Source organism: Spodoptera frugiperda, chromosome 24 (assembly GCF_023101765.2).
Source record: "Spodoptera frugiperda isolate SF20-4 chromosome 24, AGI-APGP_CSIRO_Sfru_2.0, whole genome shotgun sequence".
Taxonomy (NCBI): Eukaryota; Metazoa; Arthropoda; class Insecta; order Lepidoptera; family Noctuidae; genus Spodoptera; species Spodoptera frugiperda.
This window is the reverse complement of record NC_064235.1, coordinates 4,409,892-4,430,881: the sequence shown is the minus strand read 5'-3', so window position 1 is coordinate 4,430,881 and position 20,990 is coordinate 4,409,892. Positions and strand designations below refer to the sequence as shown.

Genomic DNA, 20,990 nt, shown 5'->3' with positions numbered 1-20,990 from the left:
TTTTATGTTTTTTTTTCTTTTTTAATGGATATTCAATTAAACCATTCGATGTCAGTCAATTGTTTCTGACTTAGCGATCGATTTCATAATAATTATTAAAGATTTAGGTATTTTTATGTATAGTATGTGTAATTTTTTTTTTATTTATCGTTCGAAATCTCAAAAATTATTGTCGTCTAGTTTAAAAATATAATATAATATGAAACTTAAAACAATGTTTGGCATTTTTTTCGCATTTAAAATGAAATTTATATTGTGTTCTGTCGTTATTACAACATTACAATAATATATTATTTTTATATAATAAATAAATATCTAGTCTTAAGTTTTATTGTGGTTAAGCAAAATAAACGTACTTACTTATTTTAAAAACATTCATTTAATTTTATCATTCACTAGCTACTACCGCGCGGTTTCACCCGATCTGCTTGGCTGCTATAGGTCATAGCGTGATGTTTTATAGCCTATAGCCTTCCTCGATAAATGCACTATTCAACACAAAAAGAATTATTCAAATCGGACCAGTAGTTCCGGAGATTAGCGCGTTCAAACAAACAAACAAACTCTTCAGCTTTATATTATTAAAAATAGTATAATAGTATAGATATTTTTTTTATTGATTACAGCACAGACTCTGGTATCTATACTCTATTAAAGTAAGCGTCCGCAGGCCCGCATCGCACGTAATGTACGCAGTCCATATGACGTCATCGGTACGCATCGCATGTAGGCATTGCCGATGATGCGGTCCGTACGATGCGGATCAGTGGACGCAGTTGTATGAGTTCCTATACAAGACAAACTAAAATCTGTTGCGTGCGATGCGTACGATGCGAGCCTGTGAACGCGTATAACATCTATACTAATATTATAAAGCTGAAGAATTTGTTTGTTTCTTTGTTTGAACGCTCTAATCTCCGAAACTACTACTCCAGTTTGAATAATTATTTTTTTGTTGGATAGCCCATTTATCGAGGAAGGCTATAGGCTATAAAACATCACGCTATAACCGATAGAAGCCAAGCAGAGCGGGTGAAATCGCGCGGAAGTTTATAATTTATAAATTTAATAAATATAAGTAATTAAAGACTATAGGCTATAAAACATCACGCTACGATTAATAGGAGCCAAGCAGAGTGGGTGAAACCGCGCGGAAGTAGCTAGTTACTGATAAAAAGCGACATTTCCATTATAAACACACCTCTGTTTACCCCATCAAGAATTAAAACGGGGACGTTAGTTATTACCTATTAAATAGATGGCTTTGCAGATTAGATCAATAAAATACATTCAATGAGGTCCGATGTATCGTTCAGAATTTGAAAAACTATATAATATTTCATATCAAGTACTAAATAGCTACGAAAAATAGCTTATAAAATATTTTTAAAGATAAAAACGCATCTCAAGCTCTTAGAAAGTTTTCTAAATTCAGTTATATATTAATAATTAGTTTTACAATGATTTAATTTAAACTCGGATGTAATATTAAACATTCTTATCTTACTACAAATAATCGAATAAATGCTTAAATATTTAATAAGTTATTCAATAGCCATTTCGTCTTCAAAAAAGTTAAGATATCTGTAAAAATACAAATGCAAAAACGAAACGTCTCTCTGCAAAATAATTCCGATTTCTGAACGAAACATTGTAATGTCAATTTCAATAACAAAATAACTCGCTTTTCAGTATTCGCCTGACTAGTATACAGTGATCTGTGGTATTGGCTGCTACGCAGAATTTGCATATTAGACTCATCCATAAGATTTCTCAAAAACTTGCCGAAATGGGGCTTATACGCCCCGCAAATTTTAATTTATTTATGAATATATACGTGCGAGTTTTAGTATTCATCGCTTTTTGGTAAGTCATAGTCATATTGGTGTTATTTGTTTACAAATAAAAATGATTATTTTATCAATGAAACAATGAAAACTGTATTTTTATTTCCTTTAAATCTTGTGTTTAAACTGTATTATAAACTTATTTCACAGTGTGTGGACACTGTGAAATAAGTTTGGTCACGCGCTCTGCTCGGCTCCTACTGATCGTAGGGTGATGTTTTATAGCCTATAGCCTTCCTCGATATTTTTTTATGTTTTACCCAACACAAAAATTATGTTTAAAATCAAACCAGTAGTTTCAGAGATTAGCGCGTTCTAAGAAAAATACCTCTTCAGCTTTATATATTATAGTTGGCGCGAAAGCTGGGCAACTGGCAGCAGTGCAACGTGTCGCGGGTTCGATTCCCGCATAGAACAACTCTTTGTGTGATATACAAATTGTGGGTCTGGGTGTCGTGTGCATGTGATCTTATATGTTTGTAACCGAGCCCACGAAACAGGACAAAATCCTAAAGTGATGTGAGTGAGAGCATTGAATTTTTCTAAAGAACAAAAGTACATAGTATATGTATACGTATATACCTATATATACGTTTTATTGGTAGGTAGTAGAAGTAGGAGTTCGTGTTTCCTGATGGGTATAACCTGGGTGTCTTCAAAGCCCGAGTGAATAGGTTGCTTATGGGCAGACGTGCTCCATCGTAGGCCGCATCATCACTTACCAACAGGCGAGATACCGGCCAAACGTCAACCCATGTTTTAAAGTATTTATTTTCATCATCAACTGGTATATTCAGTGCTGAACAAAAGGCTTCTTCTTAACAGGAGTTTTGTCAAAATCTTCATTGTTGTCATGGAAGCCTACGTAGGTCACCAAAAATTAGGAGATCACTGGTTGGAAGTCACTGGAGTCGCAACGTTGGTACAAATCACGGACAAGGCTCTCAATAAATTACGGAAAATATTTTGTATTTTTTAATTAAATAAATGGTACTTACTATTTAAACTTTTTTTTTCATTTTTATAGTCTGTAAAATTATTATTAAGTAAATGAATTTGATAATACCTAAATTAATTATGGATGTTAGTAAAGATTTACCATCACACTTTCAAGAGTAAATCTTTGTTTAATCTTACTTGGTAGCAGACTGTACTGACAGCTAATCTCAATAAAGTATGCAGCCGCCCAAGTTATTTAAAAAACGGAAGGAAATCTGTAAATCTGTAAATCTGTGTATTTAGGTATAATTAGAGCTCAATCGCAACACATCAAAAATGTTGGGATATGTTTTAAAAGGTAATTCAAGCAGATCTTTAAATGGTGGTAAGTAGTCAGCGCAATGGACACCTGTTACCCTTTTTTTTTGAGGGGGAAAGTCATCTAATGTCTTCTCCCGGCTTGAATGAAGCGGGAGGGAGTGTCAGACACTTACTGACTAAAAACCACCCCGTTCCTACTGCTGCTTTTCGAGCCGGAGCCCCGGTAAACCCGCTAGGTAGTCCGCAACTCCGGACACCTGTTACCCTTAGTACGAGTATGCTTTACTTACGAAGACATCGAAAAGAGCGCGTACGGCACTCTAATTGGTTGGATACTCCAAGCCGGCCAATCAGACTGCCCCGGTAGTAACACAGTTAGAAGCACGTTGTATGCGAAACTGCCGCACTCAGAGATATTTAATGATAACTTAAATTATTCCTTAGTAACGATTTTGTATCGAAAACAATTGCTAAGCATTGGATTAAGTAACCATTAAATTACTCTGAGTACGGCAGTTGGACATTAAACCTTCGATAACCACACTCACACGCCGATATCTAATCGGAATGTGAATGTAAATGAATTAAAATAAGTAAAAATGGAACCTAATCAATAAATCTAATTCTACTTTTAAATAGAATATGAAATTAGAGTCCTGTCGAGACATTTAATAAATTCACGCCCTTTGTGTGAATTGATAATATGTTGTAGAAACATAAGTTTTGTTCACAAAAAAGTTAAGGTTAAATAAAGCCCAAGAAATATTTCTTTTTAGCAATTCTTAACTTTCGAAATTTGTGATTACGGATCTATTTAAGATGACAAAACCAATAATTGGGTCTTTCTTATTTCAAATTATATTATAACTATCCTTTCTAGGGTATTGTTACTATTTACTTTAGCAATCAAACTATAAAAAATCGCAACTTAAGCATAGGTAAGTACAGCCTCATACCTAACTATATCAACAAGACCTAACTGTTAACCTTGCAGGCTGGATCAATAACTTATGACCTAGCCTTGATTGCAGCGTTCGGAAATTCAGAAACCTAAAATCACACACAGACGTATATTCTGTTTATAAAAGAGGAATATGTAGAAAAAAATTTGATTTTATTGTGTTGGGAGTGAGAAGATGTTAAATTAAGTCATTTGTTTTTATTGGTTGACTACGTCTTTGGATTTATTTGATGAATCTTTTCTTATATAAAATAAAAGAACGTATACAATCATCATCATCATCAGCCGAAAGACGTCCACTGCTGAACAAGGGCCTCCCCCTTAGTCCTCCACATAGAACGACAAGCCGCCACCTGCTAAGAACATGCAAATAGGCTACAAAAGAGCACTTTTACACGTCAAAATTATTAACATCTAGATGAGGTCGGTATTTTCTAACGGACTACTCTGAGAAGTAATGCCGAAACAAACTCAGAGGGCATCGTCTCTTTTAAAATCCAGACCAAAATTTTTATTTACAAATATCAATATTTTACAGACATATTCTAATAAAACTAAATTACATTTGCAAAAACAAAACGTATATCCGCTAACTGATAACAAAACTGTGTTGAAAAAAAAAACATAATTTCCGAACGAAACAACAAAACGTCAAGTCCATTATCAAAATTTTCTGTGTTGCAAAAAGGTTTTAACGAAGTTATTTATTTATTTGTGTAAAAAACATAATAAACATGGCTTTAATAAGGTCGGCAAACTTTAATTTATTTATTGAAATTGTGGTTCGGATAATGCTAGTCACCACTTTTTGGTAAGTCGCATCCATATGTTCACTTACTATTTACAAACACATTTGTCGATTTTATCAATGAAATATCTTTTGATTGTATCTAAATCTTATTTAAATTAACTTTACAATTATCAATCTAGCATATATCTATCTAACTTTTCCTAAAATAACATTTTTAAGTGATAAAATTGAACGCAAAATTTCCATTTTTATTTTTTCGGCGGAATCAAATATACCGTTTTAGATTTACAAATATGATGTTGACTGTGTGATGTCATCAAAACCGTATCAGTTTATGGCTATAATTATTACTGAGTCATTAAATTACTCATTTTGATGTGTTGTGCTGTCTTTTAAATATTAAATAACGATTTAACTATTTACTATCGCACTTTAATTTTTCTGATAAAAAGAAATAAACATAATCACACATCACGGTCTTTAAATCCACGAAGGGGTAGGTAGAGGTGCACTCCATGCAAACACATAAAAATGTGTAAATTGTTATTATTTCTTTTTCTTCTCCTTTAATAATATTTTCTTATTATTTCGTTACGGGATCCAAGACATTCATATCATTCATATCCCTGGGTCGTGCCAGACTTCAGTGTTCCGGTGTTTTCATGGTTGTATCTACTGTAGATCCTGGCTTACAGGAGTTGCAGCGGTATGGGAGGTTGTGGCAGGCTTGTCTCATTAAAAAAAAAACTGTTCAATCTCAATTGTCTAGCCCTTAAGTTGGCTCTTTTAACACCATAGGTACATCTAGGTTCCAAGTCCCCAAACATAAAAGCCGGACAGGCCAGCCAGCTTGGCCGGACATGTGATTAAAAAGGCTGGAAACCCTACAAGATTGAGGATTTCGCGACTTATTATTAACTAGCTACTTCCGCACGGTTTCACCCGCTCTGCTTGGCTCCTATTGGTCATAGCGTGATGTTTTATAGCCTATAGCCTTCCTCGATAAATGCATTATTCAACACAAAAAGAATTATTCAAATCGGACCAGTAGTTCTGGAGATTAGCGCATTCAAACAAACAAACAAACTCTTCAGCTTTATAATATTAGTATAGATAGGACAGAAAAAGGAATGTAAATACCAAGCGTTTTTATGTTTACCATATACCCAACAAAAGCCGGACACCATCCGAATACTATTAATTTTGGCCAGACACACAATCAAAAAGCCTGACCATGTCTGGCTTTTTCTGAACGCCTGGCAACGCTTAGTACATCTCACCAGACAGCCAAAGTACCAATCTCTATTTATAAAATTCTCATGTCACAGTTTTGTTGCCATATTCCTCCAAAACGGCTTGACCGATTTTGATGAAATTTTTTGTGCTTATCCGGTATCTATGAGAATCGGCCAACATCTATTCCCCTAAATGTTAGGGGTAGTACAACCTTAATTTTTTTAATTTTACGCGGACGAAGTCGCAGGCAGAAGCTAGTATTTCATATATATTTGCATGTATTCTCATTGATAATGAGGTATTCTATTTATATAAAGCAAATAAACACCCACTGCCAAGCTTCCAATGTAGTTATATTATGACTGTACGGTTGGTGTGATGGCCGGGCAACTAGCTGCCGCTAACGTGTAGCGGGTTCGATTTCCGCACGGAGCAACTCTTTGTGTGATCCACAAATTGTTGTTTCGCCTGCCGAACTGAAATAATTTATTATAGCCGTGTTTTTACCTATTGACCAGAAACCTTGTTTTAAATCGAACATTTATTACTACTGTGACATACCCCCGAGTTTTGTTGTGGTTTCAAACCTACATCCTGTATATTGTATCAAAATGAACAGTGCCGCCGTAAGGGCCACTGATACCCCGGGCGAAAATATTGTGGCGCCCACTTGAGGGAAGCAATATCAAGTGTTAGTTTTTTGCTGATCCCAAGTGAAATTATATTAAGAATTTCATCTTTCCTTATGCACAGAGCGTAGAGCACAGTTCTGAGGGTTTGCACCAGGAGAGGCGAGAGACTCCAACTTCAGACCTTGGCGCCCCCCAGAATTTGTCGCCCTGGGCCATCGCCCCATCACGCCCCCCCCCTAACGCCGGCACTGAAAATGAAACCTAACATTCTTATTAATTATTATGTTATCGGCTTACTCACGCAATTGTTGACGAGGAACTCGACTAGTTTCAAGCCATGCTAGAGGCTCATGTTCATCAATGAAACTAGTCGAGTTCCTCGTCAAACAGTTACGTGAGTAAACCGATAACATAATAATTAACACATTCAGTGCCACCAACACACCCAGAGAGTCCATGTAAATTTAATTCTAGAACCGTTGAGTCGCACCCTCTATGCAATTCTTTAGATTAGGGTATCTTTAGTCTTCAGTATTATTTTAAGCAGAAAATACACCATGCATTTTGGAAAGAAAGAGCAAAAACATTGAACTCGCTAGGCGAGTCTACGGCACTGGAATATAATAAAAGTGTCATGAACTCTCCGGGCGAGACAGTGGCACTGAATGTGTTAATTTAGTATGTTAGATTTTAAACTGACTTGGTCACTAACACTATTATTAGAACTTATGACGGTATATTTACCATGCTTATTCAATTTGGGGAGTTTCCGATATTTCGGCACTGTTGCAAGCGCCAATAGCGCCATGATCATGGATTAACTAATTAACTATTAACTTCAGTTAATCCGTGATCATGGCGCTTGCAACAGTTCTAATAATAATTTAGTATGTCTCACGGAAGTTGCTTATGGGCAGACGTGCTCCATTGTAGGCTGCATCATCACTTACCATCAGGTGAGATGTACTTAACATTTAAATTAAGATCTGTAATACCTACCTTAATGTGCAAATAAATATTTTGAGTTTGAGTTTGAGTTTGAGATAGCGGCCAAACGTCGACCCATAAAATGTAAAAAAAAAGACGGCTAATATATATTTTATCAAAATGAAACCTATCATTCCTGCTGTCCACAGTTACATGGAGACAATGATACCGTTCGTCCGTGTGGTGCAGAAGGCTGAGCTGGAGACGTACTACATGTACCCTCGTGTGGACTCCTACGTGCCGGGCAGTGTCCTGTGGACCATAGTGCTCGCTGTGCCGTGTCTCATATCTCTCATGGCGTGGGCCTGGTATAACGATTGCAATGATGCTTTTGAGGTGAGGACACTTATCCATGTAGTTTTACAAATATTTAATAATGTAAGCCGAAACCTTTATGACGTATTTTAAGTCATACATACATACATATCATACATGTCCAAATCATCGTAATTCCTTCCCTTTTCAATCCTTGTCACTACATCGTCTTTCAAACCACACTTTTGTCTAACAACACTATTTTTCACTCGATCACTCAGTTTTACTCCACACATACTTCTCAAGGCTCTCATTTCCAAGAAAGCAGATTTACGAAAGAAATATACAAGGCGAATATAAGTGGGACCGGGTATGAAAATCAAAAATCTATTTAGTCCGTCAGTTTGGTAATGAAAAAATATTAGACACGTATTTTTTTATTTTGTCATATAAGATAACAATACTTAGATAAAACGAATCAAAGTTTAGGAGTGGGAGCAAATATGTCATTTCTACGTATAAAATGTACCTAGAAGTGACGTCACGCGATATTTCAAATCGATATATCTTCGAAAGTATAATTTTTTTTTAAGAAAATAAAAAATACGTGTCTAATGTTTTAAAATAATCTACAAGACGGACATTAAATTAAAAATTAGTCATCTACCCTATTATTAATTGTTTACAGATTCTGCTATCATGGTCTTTGGCTCTTGGCATCAATGGCGTGCTGACTGATATGGTCAAACTCATTGTCGGTAAGGAACCACTCTTTTTAATGTGACTCCATATTCTAGGATTGTCTCCTGTGTCGTGGGTGCGTTTACAAACATATAAGTTCACATGCACATGACACCCAGACCCGAACTGTTTTTTGGTCACACAAAAATGAAGGAGATCAGTTTCCCCCTAGCTTTACCGCCCCTTGGGAGCTTTTCCACCAGAGATGTGCTATGCTACGTCGCTGTGGATGCGTTTGGCTTCCACCAATCATATTCATTGGTACATAGCTTAGCACTGGTGGAAGCGGACTCAGCTAAGTTATGTTTTTTATAAGGAAAGATGCGTGCTATGGATGGGTTCCCTACTATCGATACGTCGCATACTCGAGCTGCGCATCCTACTCGCACAGCTACATAGCTTGGTAGCAGTGGAAACGGTCACATGACGCAGACTGAGCTAAGTTATGTTTATTATATAGAAAGATGCGTGCTATGGATGTGTGCTTTTTCATTAACACGCGCGCCTAAAGTTCCAAAATACTAACTAGTCTTCCGTTAACGAGAGTTTTGCTATTGTGATAATATACAAATGAAAACAGGTAATTTAAAAAACTAAAAAACCCGACTGCGTTTCTTTATATATATTATGAAAATGAAAAACATGAAAGTCATCGTAAAACAAGAAAGTCATCGTAAAATTAAAACAGTCGGGACCCTTTCTAGAAAGCCAGTCGTATGTGCCCTCATTAAGTCTTCATATTTAAATCCATCAAGCGGTTTAGGTTGAAGAGCGTTCCAAACAATTATACATACATACATACTCTCGAAAAGTATAACCCTCCTTCTGGCGCAGTCGGTTTCTTTGGGAAAGTTATTTGTAATCATGAGTACAGTACTCTCATCTTGGCAGGTCTGAACTACGTGCAGAAGGCTGCGCAATAAGTGCAAAGGGTCAATTGTATTTAGAAATGGTCGATCTCTAGCCCAGATCGCCGCCCCCGCACCTCGCCTCATGCCACCATTTGGTTCTAAAAAATACTTATTGCGCAGCCTTCTGCACGTAGTTCAGACCTGCCAAGATCCGCTGAGAGTACTGTACATAGCTTGATATTGGTGGAAGCGGACTGAACTAAGTTATGTTTATTATGTAGAAAGATGTGTGCTTTTCCATTAGCACGCACGTGTAAAGTTCCAACATACCTACTAGTCTTCTAACAACGCGGGCGCGGACGCCTCGCTGCTAACAGCTGATCATGCGATAGAACGCGCGCGCGAAATTTTGTTGTTTAGTTATTGTGATAATATACAAATAAAAACAGGTAATTTAAAAAACTAAAGAACCCGACTGCGTTTCTTTATATTATGAAAATGAAAAAACCCTAAAACAAGAAAGTCATCGTAAAATTGAAGCAGTCGGGACCCATTCTAGAAAGCCAGTCGTATGTGCCCTCATTAAGTCTTCATATTTAAATCCATCAAGCGGTTTAGGCTGAAGAGCGTGCCAAACAATTATACATACATACATACATACTCTCGAAAAACATAACCCTCCTTCTGGCGCAGTCGGGTAAAAAGGTTTTTTCGGGAAAGTTGTTTGTAATCATGAGTACAATCACGTGTTTAAATATCGTTCACTAATTACCAGTCACCCAATATCTCTTGTTCTTCCCCTCAAACTCCTATAAACCATGATCGTATATTTGTCACTATTATTAGAACTTATGACGGGATATTTACCATGTTTATTCACTTTGGTGAGTTTCCGATATTTCGGCACTGTTGCAAGCGCCATGATCACGGATTAACTGGAGTAAATGCGGGTGGATGTTTCACTCAACTCATCAAAGTGAATAAACATAGTAAATATCCCGTCATAAGTTCTAATAATAGTGTTAGTGACCATGTCAGTTTAAACACTTATATCGTATATTTGTCGTCAGGCCGACCGCGTCCGGACTTCTACTACCGCTGCTTCCCTGACGGCGTGGAGCCCAAGGTGCTGGGCTGCACCGGAGACCTCGCTGACATACTGGAGGGACGCAAGTCTTTCCCCAGTGGACATAGCAGCCGTGAGTATTTTTTGAGGGAGGAAAATCATCCAATGACTTCTCTCGCCTTGGGTCAGACTAGAGGGAGCGTCGACACTATTATTGACTATTTTTTATGAAACACGCCGTAAACCGTAAACGAGCATACGTATCACCTGATGGTAAGCAATCGCCGCCGCCCATGGACACTTGAAACACCAGAGGCGTTGCAAGTGCGTTGCCGGCCTTTTGGGGGTTAGGAATTTAAGGGTTGTTGTTCGGGAATCGGGGATTGGAAAGGGGGGAATTGGGCCTCCGGTAACCTCACTTACACAACGCAAGCTTTGTTTGAAGTCGGTTTTCTGTGAGGCCGTGTGGTGTCACTCCGATCAGCCGGCCCATTCATGCCGAAGCATGACTTTTCCACTTTTTTCGTCTGTTAATAATATTAATAGGGATAAAGACTGGGTCAAAAATAAATTATTACAACTTTTCAAAAATAATGACACTCTCATTCATAAGTTTGATGAACTACTTAATTTTCTAGCTAAATTTCTAAGTCCGCTATTTGACGTCAAAATCTGATGACGTCATAATAGAGTATTTCATACAAAGTTCATAGAAAATATAGTTTTTGACGTTTCGAAAAAAGTATTGAATTTGACTAGTAGGAAACTAGCGTATTGCTAAGGACTGGGTTAAGTAATCATTAAATGACTCTGAGTACGGCGTTTATTGTAATAGGCACTTTTTTCATATTGATATATATGTTTGCACAATAATAAACTTTATCGTCCAGTAAATAAAAGCTAGTTTTGTATAACAGGATAGTAAATGACTGACTAATGTGAAATTAGCCACAGACGTATATCTATCTCTGTCTCTCATTACTGTTCATGCATACTTGCATCAAGTTCATAGAAAATATTATCGTTTTTGACGTTTCGAAAAAAGTATTGAATTTGACTTGTAGGAAACATGCCTATTCTTCTTCCCAGTGTCCATTTGACGTAAAATTTTGATGACGTCATATTAGAGTATTTCATACAAAGTTCATAGAAAATATCGTTGTGGCGTTTCGAAAAAAATATTGAATTTGACTAGTAGGAAACTAGCGTACTTAGTATGACAATAGCTACTGTCTCTGTACTGAATCTAACTTTATTTTCTATCCTGTATAACGGAGCAAACTGTAAATTTTGATCTGTTATCCGAAAAAGTATTTAATTTGACTAGTAGGAAACATGCCTATTCTCTCACATTATCCTCTATTTCATTGTCTGGACTTTAAAAGAGACTATGACCTCTGAGTTTGTTTCGGCATTTCTTCTCAGAGTAGTCGGATAGGAAATGACGGCCTCATCTAGCTATTTGAAATATTGACGTGTAAAAGTGTTATTTTATGACCTATTTACAGAAATAAATATCATTTATCATTGACTGATCACCTAATGGTAAGCAATCACAGCCGGCAATGGACACCCGAAATACAAGTGCATTGCCGGCCTCTTGGGGGTTAGGAATTTAAGGATTGTTGGGGAATCGGAGATTGGGGGAGAGAGGGGGATAATTGGACGTTGGACGTCCGATAACCTCACTCTGGTATCTCCGGTCGAGCCGGCCCATTCGTGCCGAAGCATGGCTCTCCCACACTTTTCGTCTGTTAATAACGCAAATTCTTCTTCCAGTGTCCTTCTGCTCGCTGGGCACGGCGTCGCTGTGGATCTGCGGCCGCCTGGGCGTGCTCTCACGCCGGCGTGGCAGTGCCGTGCGCGTGATGGCGTGTCTGCTGCCGCTGATGGTGGCCACCTGCATCGCGCTGTCCAGGAGCTGCGACTACCATCATCATTGGGAAGGTCAGTTAATGGATTAACCACTTGTATGTCGGTATAGAAAACACATTGTGTCTCGCGTAGATCTGCGTTCCGACAGACAACGGATTAAGGAGTATAAAATTGACATTATGGGTTCGCTACTGTATTTTTGCTTACCAGTACCCTTTTTTTTTTGAGGGGGAAAGTCATCCAATGACTTCTCCTGCCTTGGGCGAGGCAAGAGGGAGTGTCAGACTCTTACTGACTAAAAACCACCCCGTTCCCGGCTCGAAAAGCAGGAGTAGTCCTGCTTTTCGAGCGGGAGCCTCGATTACCCGCTAGGCACACCGCAGTATTTTTCAGACTTAAGAAAAAGTTTTAAGTTTATTAGGGACACGCCGGACTTCAGTGTTCCGGTGTTTTCATGGTTGTATCTACTGTAGATCCTGGCTTACAGGAGTTGCAGCGGTATGGAAGGTTGTGGCGGGTTTGTCCCATTAAAAAAAATATATATATCATACTTAAAAAAATTGAGGTTCACATATTTTAAATTTTGAAAGCATTTCCTATTATTTTTTAAATCTTTTTTTTTATATTTTTCGCAGATATCCTAGTCGGCTCGGTGTTAGGGTTCAGCGTGGCGACATTCTGCTACCGTCAATACTACAACCCGCTATCATCGGACCTAGCCGGGGTTCCTTACATCGTCTCTTGCGTGAATTCAGCGAAATATTTCAACGGGAAGCCTGACAGTCCCGTGAAAGAGATAAAAGAAGAAGCCACCCCCCTTCTGGGGGCTAAGAAGGATGATAAGTGGATCTAAGTAGGGGGTGAGTCTGGTATTTAAGGAGTTTTCAAGCTTTTGGAGTGGAAAGAGAGAGAGAGAGTGAGAAAGAGTGTAGTGTTGTCTCTTTCGCACGTTGAATGAAGGTTAATTTATTTTATGTTATGTTTGTATATTTATTATTTTGGTTTTAAAATTGGTGGTATTATGCGTAAAACAAACTCGTACTTTGTTAGGTGTCACTTAAAACGTGATAACCGGAATGAGTTTTAATGTACGCCTATTTTTACTTAGGGTTCCTTAAAATTAAGGTATTAGATACTCAAAATACTTCTTATTTATTAATCTCTGCCTACTCCTTCAGGTACAGTGAGAAAGAGACAACGCTACACAAAACATACACCTATCTCTTTCTTCTTCAAAATGTATGTACTTCTAATTACATATACATAATATATTAACTTATGTAATAATAAAGTAGTAGTAATTTTAATAATATTCTAATAAATAGATATATTTCTAAATTACTTTATTTCATAAAGACACTTTATGGAGGGGGGGGGGGGATTGCACAACTTGATTCCCCCTAGTCCTTTCCATCACCGAACCACAAGACAATCGGCGAGGCGTCACCGTTTCATGGTAGATATCCCACCCACTCGCACGAAGCGCTTCGCTTCAAGCTTCTTTGTGCGAACTGCTAGGGAGTGGAACTCCTTGCCGGAGTCTGTGTTTCCTGATGGGTATAATCTGGGTGTCTTCAAGGCCCGAGTGAATAGGTTGCTTATGGGCAGACGTGCTCCATCGTAGGCCGCATCATCACTTACCATCAGGCGAGATAGCGGCCAAACGTCGACCCATCAAATGTAAAAAAAAACCAGGGTTGACTCGGTCGCCGGCAACTAGTTGCGCAACCACGTTGTCTTCAGGTGAAACGTCTTCGACCAAGTATCCTTAGTACGAGTGTGCTTTACGTTGAACGAAAACGAACAGAGAACGCAAAAACTATGATCGACTCGGTCGCCGGCAACTCCGGCAAGGAGTTCCACTCCCTAGCAGTTCGCAGTAGTTTTTGTTCTAATGTCTCTCTGTAGACAACATGGTGGCGCGATTAGTCGCACGATTGTGGTGTCTTAATGAAATAAAGCCCATCGTTATAAAGTCAAATTACATTTTCGTTGTTATTTTTTTTTTAAGACTATAGTTATTTTATATTTTGTTGGCTATTCATTCCATATTATAGTAAATTTTATTTCATATAATAGGGTAGATGACACATTTTTATTTTAATGTCCGTCTTGTAGATTATTTTGAAACATTAGACACGTATTTTTTATTTTCTTACGGAAACAAATACTTTCGAAGATATATTGATTTGAAATATCGCATGACGTCACTTCTAGGTACGTTTTATTTAACTTTGATTCGTTTTATCTAAGTATTGTTATCTTATATGACAAAATAAAAAATATGTCTAATATTTTTCATTATCTAATTGACGGACTAAATAGATTTTTTATTTTCATACCCCGTCATCATCCCTATTATAAGTTGTTGAAAAGGTACAACTACTGTACGCATTTTGTGTTATTTTATTATTTAAAAAAGACTATAAAAATTGTAAAACTATGAGTTACAACTTTGAAGTGAGCGATTTAGACGCGAAAACTACAAACTGTCAAAATGTATTGACGTGGCCTACGTCACCAACCGCACGTGGGATGCGGTGAGGCAATCCATTGGCTTGATATCGCTCACCTAGTAATATATTGGCATTACTGCGAAAAATGCGAAATTGACTTTATACGGTTTACGTGTTTAAAAGTGCATTTCAATCTATTTATTTCCATATTCATCGAGAGAGGTCGTAAGTGTCATTATACCATTATTGTAGTTTCCCCCCTCACACACGTAAAACAACGGTTCATTGGTCAAAAAAAACTAAAAACTAAACAAGTTAAGCAAACTATGAAAACCGTAAATGTGCCAATATATTACTAGGTGTGCGATATTTTCTCGCGAACTGGACCCGGTGCCGTCACGTTTAAATGATAAATGATATTTATTTTGCAAATAGGTTATAAAATAACACTTTTACACGTCAATCTCTTAAATAACTAGATGAGGCCGGCATTTCCTATCGGACTACTCTGAGAAGAAATGCCGAAACAAACTCAGAAGTCATAGTCTCTTTTAAAGTCCAGACAAAATCAATTAAAGATGTCGGAGAACCGTGCAAGTTTATTCTGTAGTGGTCTTTTGAGGAAAGAAACACAGCAGTTTGAGCGGACCTGTTCAGATGGCAGCACGCATGTGTCAGTCTACAATAAGCTCAGCTGATTAATTAGTTTTTGAAACAGAAAGAAAATGAAACGATTCACTCGCACGTAGGACATAGCCGCCGTCACACCGCATCGCGTTGTATTCGCGTGTCACCGCACCGCTTCGCTTTCGTTTCTAGATCGCTCACGCAGGACGTCGCGTATGAATTAAAGTTTCTAGTAAATAACTCACTATCTATCGGATAAAACGAATAAATAAATAAATAAGTAGCTTTTCGACTGAAACTCGTTCAAAAATTAATTGTTTAGAAAAATTCCATTCATCGATCTTGGCATTTGAAAATGTAACCAAATTAACTGCCGTACTAACTCATTTATTGGTTACTTAATCCGACTGGATTAAGTTAACGACTGTTAGTAATGACTCGTTACTAAAGAATAGTTAGTGTTCGTTAATTGTCTATGAGTACGGCAGTAAGGGTTTTATCTACCAGATAGTGCTATCAGAGGCTTGAAAATTTGGTATTTATATTCAAAATTAATTTAATTTATTTCTATTTGGTACTAAAGTTATTTTCTTATAAGTAACTTTTTAATGATTTCTAGCTGTTTGCTAGTTTTATATTGTGAGTATCGGGTAGGTTCGGGTTATTGTGACCCGTTAGGGTATTTTTGACCCAAGTCCTATGTCCAATAGCAATTTTAAGAGTGGGAGAGCAACATGCTTCGGCACTGCAGGGCCGGTTCGACCGGAGTGATACCACTGCCGAGCAGAAAACCGACGTGAAACAATGCTTGTGTTGTGTTTCATTGTATGAGTGAGGTTAACGGAGACCCAATCACCAATCTTCCGAATCCCCGATTATCCAACAACCATTAAATTCCTAACCCCCAAAAGGCCAACAACACACTTTTAATGCGTCTGGTGTTTCGGTTGCCCATGGGCGGCGGCTATTGCTTACCATCAGGTGATCCGTCTGCTTGCTTACCGGCTTGTACCATCAAAAATCTAGAGCAAAGCGTATATTAGTTTTTCATCGTTCTAAAGACTGGGTCAAAATAACTCAATATTACGGTAATTTTTATTTAATTTTATTACTTATATGTAATACCTCGTTTAATCTAATAATTTCTTCCATTATTATAAATAATAATAACAGTCACTGTAAACATTTTTAATAACATTTTTCTAGACATAAATATAGCCAAAACCATATCAGTCTATCTAAAAATTTGTATCTAATATGTAGACATAACAGTAAATGGAAGTATACTAAATTGTAGAATTTTCTCCAACCGATTTGCAACCTTCTCTTTGAGTAGATAAGTCGGTATTGCTTTGAAGAAATTGTGCGGTATTAGTATATTTTTCTATGCTGGCTAGTATTTGACTAATTTATAGTAAGGGAGCCCATAAAGAGATTTCGGTAGTTACTCGAGCGTGTCAGATTAGTAAATGGGGAATACCTATTACCTAGTGTCATGTTGAATATAAATAAAAAAAAACTAACTTACTCCAGTCAGTTTCTTTTTGAGAGAAGAGATGTAGATAGCATGCTATAAGAAGTGCATTTAAAAAATCGGCCCATTTGAGCGTGATTTCCGAGTGTATGAGGGTTTTGAACCGTCCCGAATATTCAGACCCACCATGCAAACTGGCAGATTAAGGGGTTTTTTTATAACACTTGTAGCATGTACACTATAAATATCTGAACAAAAGTTGCGCGTAACAATTTTAAAGATCTGTGCATTCCCCTTCCTCCACCGGTGGAATTTTTGAAATTTCATTAAACCATTTTTTCTTTCTTTCACCATATATTTCAAATCCAGTAGGTCCCTACGACGCTCGAGTAAATCTAAATTTATCATCATGGGCTCCCCTACTATTAAAAGCCCTATTTTAATAGAACACTACTACATCATACGAGCAGGTCGCGCTACCAACAAAATGTATACAGTTCTAGGGACGGTAATATCAACATGGTGGTGCAACTTGTTGCCGGCGACCATGTCAATCGGAGTTTTCGTTCTAGTGTCTCTCTGTAGACAACATGGAGGCGCAACTACATAGTTGCCGGCGACCGTATCAACCGTAGTTTTCGTTCTAGTGTCTCTCTGTAGACAACATGGTGGCGCAACTAGTTGCCGGCGACCGTATCAACCGTAGTTTTCATTCTAGTGTCTCTCTGTAGACAACATGGTGGCGCAACTAGTTGCCGGCGACCATATCAACCGTAGTTTTCGTTCTAGTGTCTCTCTGTAGACAACATGGTGGCGCGACTTGTCGGACGATTGTGGTGTTTAAAAGTAACTTTATATTAGGTGTAAGTACGTACCATTTCGGTATTTAGTTAGGGCGACTAAAAGATGTTGATCCTAAGTTGACTGGAGTATGAACGGAGTAGCGGATGACATAGTGAGATGCCGAGGCTCTGGTTCTTTCCAGGAGTAGGAACGGGGTGGTGTTTAGTCAGTAAGAGTCTGACACTCTCTTAAAGACAACTAAAGTGACCGACATAGCTCAAAGCATTGGAAGCAAGTATAACAGCTCACACATAGGACCCACTTAGTTTTAAGTAATATTCCCGTGGTGCTTGGCGACTGGGCTTCTCCCAGTTGTGCAGTCTCTTTTGTGCCTTAAGGCTTAAGTCATTCTGTCTCCTGCATTAAATTCACCGAGGGAAGTGGAAACTATCGTTTTCTTTTCTTCTCCTCTAATAATATCTTCTGATTTATTTCGTTGCGGGATCCAAGACAGTCATTCATGTCCCTGGGACGCGCCGGACTTCAATGTTCCGGTGTTTTCATGGTTGTATCTACTGTAGATCCTGGTGCACAGGAGTTGCAGCGGTATGGGAGGCTCAAAGCATTAGCGAGCTGAAAGTGGCAGTGGGCCAGTCACATTTGTCGAAGAACCGATGACCGTTGGGATAAACGTGTTCTAGAGTGGAGACCGCGTCTAGGCAAGCGTAGTGTAGGGCGCCCTCCAGCTAGGTGGAGTGACGATATCCGCAAGGTGGCTGGTAGTGGTTGGATGCGTAGAGCTGAAGATTGCTCTTACTGACTAAACACCACACCGTTCTTTCTCCTATCGGGGCTATGGTAACACTATGTCAATATGTCCGAGTCATATTTAGAAATAACTTAGGATAAATAGTTTTCAGCCGCCCTAGTATTTCTAAAGTACATTGTTAAATGTATTTGTAAGTATATGTGTATGTATTTTTGCTATATTATGTTAGCAAAGTACGGCTGTTTTTTTTACTAAGTTTTTATGCTTTTAGTAAGCAAAAAATGGCATTAGGGTAGATGACAATTTTTTATTTTAATGTCCGTCTTATAGATTATTTTAAAATATTAGACACGTATTTTTTATTTTCTTACGGAAACAAATACTTTCGAAGATATATCGATTTGAAATATCGTGTGACGTTGCTTTAGAGTGCGTTTCATACTCAGTAGTGACGTAGTTAGCTTCCACTCGTAAACTTTGACACGTTTTATCTAAGCATTGTTATCTTATATGACAAAATAAAAAAATACGTGTCTAATATTTTTTCATTACTAACTGACGGACTAAATAGATTTTTAATATTCATACCCCGTCATCATTCCTATTAAAAAGAGTTTTTATACCTTTTACAAGCCAAGTCAAACAAGACGTAAGCTTGATTGATTATAACTGAGGTAGACGTATAAGACATTGATAAAATAAACTAATCAATTCAATGTGATTTCTATAATAACTATCTTGAGACATACTACATTAACTAAAAATCACGGTTTAAGCCGCGTTTCCTCTGACGCGGAGCGGGGCGGAGAGGAGCTTTTTTTTTGAGGGGGGAAAATCATCCAATGACTTCTCCCGCCTTGGGCGAGGCGAGAGGGAGTGTCAGACTCTTACTGACTAAAAACCACCCCGTTCCTTCTCCTGCTTTTCGAGCCGGAGCCCTGGTAAACCCGCTAGGTAGTCCGCAGCTCCGGATCAGGCGGAAAGGAGTTTATCTCCGCTCCGCTTCAATGGAAAAGATTTGGAGCATAGTGATTGGTCAATTCGTGCACCGCTAAGCTCCTCTCCGCCCCGCTCCGCGTCAGTGGAACCGCAGCCTTACACACGTAAATTAACGGAGAAAACAGCGCACGCTGCTCATGATGAAGAGTCCCTCTGTGACTCGAAACTAGTAGAGCTTTGCTCCATTAATGTACGTGAGTAAACCGTGATTTTTTGAGTTAATTGAATGTGATTAATAAACAAATCGATTGTGATATTGCTTTTATTAATTTAGTCGTTTAGTTACCATATTTTTTAAATAATAATATAGTTGTACTAGTGCAAATTTATTATATTTTTTTACTTTTTAACCACCAACAGTCAGATAACAGATCAAAATTTACAGTTTGCTCCGTTATACAGGATAGAAAATAAAGTTAGATTCAGTACAGAGACAGTAGCTATTGTCATAGTAAATTGTACGCTTTGTAACGAAGCCATAATTCGCACCCTTAGAATGAAAGTGACCGAATCCAAAAACTGCAAGTTGTGGGGAATGAGTCGGAAATTCTCAGAAATTTATAGTATTGTAATATATTTATAGTATACTAGTGGTCGCCTAGTGGTTGAAATTCAACCATATACGATTTAATTTACAATACCACTTAACATACGTTCAAGGATAATTTTTATTTAACTCAAACTCAAACAAACTCTTTTATAAAACTCTATTCATATGAGACGTCAATATCATCGCAATGTCTATCGATTTTGACGTTTTGTCAAATACGATCAGATACTATGCATGTGTGTGTAATGTTTTATTTATTGATTTAATGTACTTTATAAGCATTATTTTTGAAAAATATTAGCGTTCTTCACTTCTCCTACACATAAACTATAAGTATACCAAATTTTATGCTCCTACGTCCGCGCAATTTTCGTAAATAGCGGTCCAAAGTTTTTGCATCACGTATTAATATATAGATACATTTTAGTATATCTTCCGTATTCCATGACATACGATTGATTTTTACTAAAATGGATTAGTTCTTTGGTTGTAGAGTATATTTCATAACGCCAGTTTATGATAAAATCGAATGTTACTTACAGAAATTTTGAATTAAGTCACTTTCATTCATTGGTCGGCGCTAGACAACCAATGGTTGCTGTCTCTGTACTGAATCTAGCTTTGTTTTCTAACCTGTATACTAAATAACTTGGCTGACTATTGCCTATAAAAAAATACTTAGTTGATTTTTTGTATTGTGACGTGTCGGTTAAAAAGTTAAAACTTTCCCTTTTTTTATTTTAATAGTTTAATTTAGTGATTTTTTTTTTTGTTTTATGATAAACTCTGGTCTCAAGGTGTATTAGAATATTCGTTTTAAATTATTTTTGTAATGTAAATTCACTAATTTCTAAAAGTATCTGCCACGGC

General features: G+C 37.5%; 1 protein-coding gene across 2 annotated transcripts; it reads left to right on the top strand.

Annotated features, from left to right (window-relative positions):
• Positions 1-1,585: 1,585 nt before the first annotated feature.
• LOC118278730 (phospholipid phosphatase 5) lies at positions 1,586-13,634 on the top strand. Of its 2 annotated transcripts, none has more exons than XM_035598059.2 (6): positions 1,586-1,866; positions 7,824-8,010; positions 8,618-8,687; positions 10,592-10,720; positions 12,367-12,534; positions 13,098-13,427. In XM_035598059.2, exons 1-6 carry the CDS (start codon positions 1,790-1,792, stop codon positions 13,313-13,315), a joined length of 849 nt encoding a protein of 282 aa, XP_035453952.1. In that variant the 5' UTR covers positions 1,586-1,789; the 3' UTR covers positions 13,316-13,427. The 2 variants fall into 2 exon arrangements, with proteins under 2 accessions (XP_035453952.1, XP_035453951.1); XM_035598058.2 differs by lacking the exon at positions 1,586-1,866 and adding an exon at positions 4,692-4,879 and having other exon boundaries at positions 13,098-13,634.
• Positions 13,635-20,990: the final 7,356 nt, after the last annotated feature.